This window comes from Momordica charantia, assembly GCF_013281855.1.
Source record: "Momordica charantia cultivar OHB3-1 chromosome 8 unlocalized genomic scaffold, Mcharantia_2.0 BLBB01000008.1, whole genome shotgun sequence".
Classification (NCBI taxonomy): domain Eukaryota; kingdom Viridiplantae; phylum Streptophyta; class Magnoliopsida; order Cucurbitales; family Cucurbitaceae; genus Momordica; species Momordica charantia.
The window spans coordinates 7,015,234-7,020,204 of record NW_028275166.1 but is presented as its reverse complement, the minus strand read 5'-3'; the positions used below and the strand labels follow the sequence as shown (position 1 = coordinate 7,020,204).

The 4,971-nt window shown below is 34.0% G+C and overlaps 1 protein-coding gene across 2 annotated transcripts; it reads right to left on the bottom strand.

Annotated features, from left to right (window-relative positions):
* Window positions 1-894: 894 nt before the first annotated feature.
* On the bottom strand, window positions 895-3,668 carry LOC111020335 (EPIDERMAL PATTERNING FACTOR-like protein). 2 transcript variants are annotated; one of them, XM_088127200.1, is made up of 5 exons: window positions 3,344-3,668; window positions 3,130-3,248; window positions 1,577-2,253; window positions 1,456-1,487; window positions 895-1,369 (listed from the first exon to the last, which is right to left on the bottom strand). In XM_088127200.1, exons 3-5 carry the CDS (start codon window positions 1,695-1,697, stop codon window positions 1,169-1,171), a joined length of 354 nt encoding a protein of 117 aa, XP_087983326.1. In that variant the 5' UTR covers window positions 1,698-2,253; window positions 3,130-3,248; window positions 3,344-3,668; the 3' UTR covers window positions 895-1,168. The 2 variants fall into 2 exon arrangements, with proteins under 2 accessions (XP_087983326.1, XP_022152671.1); XM_022296979.2 differs by lacking the exon at window positions 3,130-3,248.
* Window positions 3,669-4,971: the final 1,303 nt, after the last annotated feature.

Genomic DNA, 4,971 nt, shown 5'->3' with positions numbered 1-4,971 from the left:
TTTAGGTGATAAAATAATATTAAAAAAAAATTGTTACTTGTGTAGAAGAGGACCAAAAAAAGAAAATTGGCACCAAAATGAAAACGAATCACTTAAAAAATTTAAGGTCTTAAGATTATGAAAAAATGGATATTTCTAAAAATATGTATATGGATAAACTTCTATTAATAACCATCTTTTTTATTTAAAAAAACAAGAATAAAATAATTGATAAAAATAGGCACTGAATTTTTTTTTTTATTGAATTACTGAATAATTGAAGTAGGAGGAAAAGTCTATGCAAGCAATAATATTAGTCAAGCCAAGATGTGGTTACAACAATGATATTATTCAAGAATAAATTGAAAGGCTCAATATTCAATTCCTTTTTATTTATTATTATTTATTTATTGTCTTCTTATTACTTTGATCAAATAATTAATTAAAAAAAAAGTGAGAATGGAATTATTGACAAAAATTTTAGTTTTTTCATTGATATCACTTTTGAAGTGACAGCCGTCATTGATTAAAAAAGAAAAAGCAATAATGTGTAAAATAACACTCAATTCACAAAATTCAATTGATTTAACTAACTTTTTTGCGAGAACATATTTAAAAAATACATGTTTCCAAGACAGATTTTTATTTTCTAAACAATGAAGAATTATTTGAATATAGTTACATGAAAATCCCTTCCATTGGGGCTAATCAAAGTTTAGAATTGAGTAAAAATTAAGAGACAATAAATAGATTTTAAGAGTGAATTTTAAACCAAACTATAAAGAGCAAAAAAAAAAATTGAACTTATTCAGTAAAAAAAAATGAACTTTTAAAATCAAGGAAATGAAGAACAATTTAAGACTAAACTCGAAATCGAATATTTAAATATCCAATCCCACGTGTTAAGCTGAAAAAAAACCAAACTATAGAGATTAAATTGAAACTATTAAAATCACAAATACTAAATTGAGATTAAGCTCAGACTACTCGGACTAAATTCACAATTTAACCAAATATTATTTACCAAAATCCCTAAAACCGATCAAGAAAAAAGAAATTAAATACCCCATTTTATAGAAACTCGTCTACTTTTCCAATTCAACATTGAGAACTTTTATACAGTGGGATGGGCTGCAGCAAGCCAGCAACAGCCCTTTTTTTCTTTTTCTTTTTCCTGTGTGTTTTGGAATCAAGGGCTGTAAAACGAAGGGCCACACTTGCATTTCCAACCCTCGGGCTCATAGTTAGTGTATTGGACCCCCAAATGGCTGTGCCTGCTGGTGGTAGGCACCTGAATTGCTTCACATGGACTGCATCCATAGCACTTGTGCTGACAGCTCGGCGGACTTGACCCTATTTCCCTCATTCCTCTATTCACAGCTTCAAACCCCTTTAGAGAGAGAGAGAGAAGAAAATGAATCATTTCACAACACAGAGCACATAAACAGAGAAAGATAGAGAGAGAGAGGGGCTGACCTCTTTTGAATCGAAAGAGCCTGAGATAAGACCTGGCAACAACAAGAATATGGCCATTTAGGTGTAATAATTGGAATGAGAAAGCAAAAAAAAGCTCACAGTAATTTGGTAACAAACGGACCTTGTTTGTGGGGAAGGAGAGGAAGAGCATGATTTGGAGCAAAAGGTCTGGTTGCAGCAGAAACCCAACAAGAACAAGCTATTTGCAGAGTCAATATAAAACAACAGAATGTTCCTTTCATGTCTTCAAAAGCCAAGAAATGATAATGATGATTATGATGGGCAAGAGATGGTGAATGGAATCAAAAGGAAAAGATTTGGTTTATAAGAGTAGACGAAGGTGGAGGGTGGAAGGAAAAGGAAATAAGCCTATCAAGCAGCTTCACATTTCCCCATGGCCAAAGTCAGAGCCTCCCTATAATTTTTTGTTTTGTTTCGTTTGGTTTCTTACTGGCAGAGAGATTTTGCGTTTGCAATTGCAAGCAACCGATCCCAGTTTTCTTACCAAAGAGTTATGGAGCAAAGTCAGGAAAAAACTTTCTACTGCTCTATTTATTTGCTTCCTTCTCCCCTCGTACGACAACTCACCATGGAGAAGAGAACTTGGCAATTGAAAGAGTGCAAGAAACGACCTGTTGAAATGCCCCTTTTCTTCTTCTTTTGTGGTTTTTGTCGCCTTCCAATACAAGCCAGGCTCTCTCTCACTCACTGCCAAATCAGTCTAGTAAATGTACCAATGCAGTGATCTCTACAAGGGCAGGCCCAGCCACCCCTTTTTCTTTCTAGCCTCTGGCATACCTGCAGAAGCAATGTAAATTTTCACCAGAGAAAAAGATATAGCTACCTAGACTGCAGCGCCTTTATTTCACTCTGATAGTTTCATTCCTATTTAAAGAAGAAAAGATCCATTGACAGAGGGGCTATTTATGCAGAAGAAGGGAAAAGGCATCAATGTCTGAGCACATTCAGCACGGCAGAAAATTTTTATTGAGTTAGTTAATAAATTAAGGCACTTCCAATGGGGTCAACCTTTTACAGATTAGTAGGTTGAGAACATAATAGGATGCTGTGCCAAATCCAATCCCAGCCATCCATTTAGCTCATAGCCAAGATGGCAATCTGGGGAGGGCCCCAATGGCTTTTGCTTTACAGTCCCCAATAAATGAAGTTAGATTTCATCCACACCACAAATTATCAGACTCTAATTTCTCTGTTTCCTCAGTCACCACTACATTCTCCCTTCCTATTATGAATCAATCATACACTATATGCTCTTTCTTTCTACTTAGACAAAATTCAAGACATTACAACACCCAAAATTGAAGTTTAATAATTTATTTGACTCTATTTATAGAATTTTGACCATTGATCAGTGATGTCAAAGTTAAAACCTGGGAAGAAAGCATTAGGCTCAAACTGTCACATAAGCAAATAATCAAACAGATAGCAGGCACTAATTAGTGGTCTCTCTCCAAAATCCCAATTGTAAGCAATAAATGAAGTTAGATTTGATCCAGACCATTCAAATTTTCTCTGTTTCCTCAGTCACCCCCACATTCTCCCTTCACATCATCATGTGATTCATGACATTAATTTGTAACACTCAAAATGAAAGTTAAATCGTTTATTTCTCAAATTTTAGACAAGTATGGTCAGCGATGTCAAAACTAAAACCTGGGAAGAAGGCTCGAACTGTCACATAAGCAAATAATCAAACAGTTGGCAGGCACTAATTAGCGGTCTCCCGGTCTAGCTAGGACAAAGAAGAGAGGGCCGGGCGGGGCACTGAATCACTGTTAAAGCGGCTCGAATGAGAGAACGAATATTGTAAAACAAAAAATGACGAGTAAAAAATAATTCGATAAAAAGGGATAAGCAGAGAACGTACTTTAAGCATCAAATGCATCTAATATACATTTTCAAGTAAGTAGCTGTCCTCTGCAATATCGTCTGGCTGATTTCTTATGGATATCTGCGTGATTTGAGTGATTTGATTATTCGATCTGCTACATTTTCTTTCACTGTTCTTCTTCTTCTTCTTCTTCTTGACCAACCCAAAAGAAATCTTGGCGATTTCCCTCAGCGGCTCCAGAAAAGGAAAGGCGAAGAGCCAGCTTTAGAATTTCGGCCATTGTAAGCGATCTTCGTAGACAAAACAGGGAATCGCGGAATCTCAGAGAGAAGCTCCTTCGAAAAATGCTGGCGGGTAAGCATTTAAAAAATATCCATATCGTTTTTTTTAATACATTAAAAATACATTTTAAATAAATATATTAATATTTCGAATAAAAACTCGTCAAATTAAATCTGAAAATAGAAGAAACAGGGAAGGACGATAGGGACTTTTTAGAAGAGAATTAATGCAAAATTGATAATTTTCTATTAATAACGGAGAAATAAGATTTTTAGAATAGAATTAAGTCTAAGAAGAAGAACATAGGTCCCTTAATTACTACCTCGTTTCATATTCTGTTGCATCAGCTTTTAATTTAAAATATGGATGGATTTTGTTCAAATAATATTTTTGAAACTCATGAAAGGTAGTAGTGGAACTTTTGAAAAGATAAGAGTATTTTGTAAAAATTTAGGGACCTCGTCTTCGAATTAATCCCAAAAAAATTTAACAACTTTCTATTTAAAAAAATAAATAAAATACATCATTCATTTTTGCATTTTACTTTCGCGATAATCTTTATTTTGAAAATATATGTACAATTAGTTTTTGCATAAAGTTCACATTTTATCCTTATATTTAGTTGTATGGTCAAATTATTTAGATAAATGGTAAAATTGCAAAACTAATAACCTCGTTCATTTGAGTTGCAGATTTATAGTTTCGTGGTTGAATTTGTTAAATAATATTTCCCAAGCTTGATCAATAAGTCTCTGGAAGTCACTGGATCAAGTGTTATGCCAAGCTTGATCAAGAAATCTCTAAAAGTCACTAAGTTAAGTTGTTTGCCAAACTTGCTCAATAAACTTTTCTTTGGAGAGTTGAAGTAACCAGAAGCTACCAGAGTGTAAATTATAGCAAGATTGTGACCACACGATCACCATCTTATCCAAGGCCCACTATATTACAAATTGAGTTGTTAACTAATTATTATACCTAAATAGGAATTTTCTACGTAAAATCAAAGTGTCCTATTTTTTGCCTTATTTTTCTTCATTATTTCTTCTTGCTGCGGTGTTACTCTATTCGCTCCCGATGTATCCTTTTCCCAACAAAATTTGAATAATCTTTTGAACATTATTTTCCGTAATTATAGTGGACTATTTTATTTTAGTTGAATTTTGAAATTTATAATTGTTCAGTTTTCAATGCTTCAAAGCAGAACATGAGATCAAAAAACGAGTAACGACAGGACTTTGAATTGAAAACGATTCAAGGCTCTGTTTGTTTAGTGAGAAAATCTAGGGAAGAACGGGCAAGAAAACGCACCTCGTGGGAAAATTTCATGGGAATGGCCGGGAAAAATAAAAACAAAAAAACACGCCGCCATCTCAATCACGGCC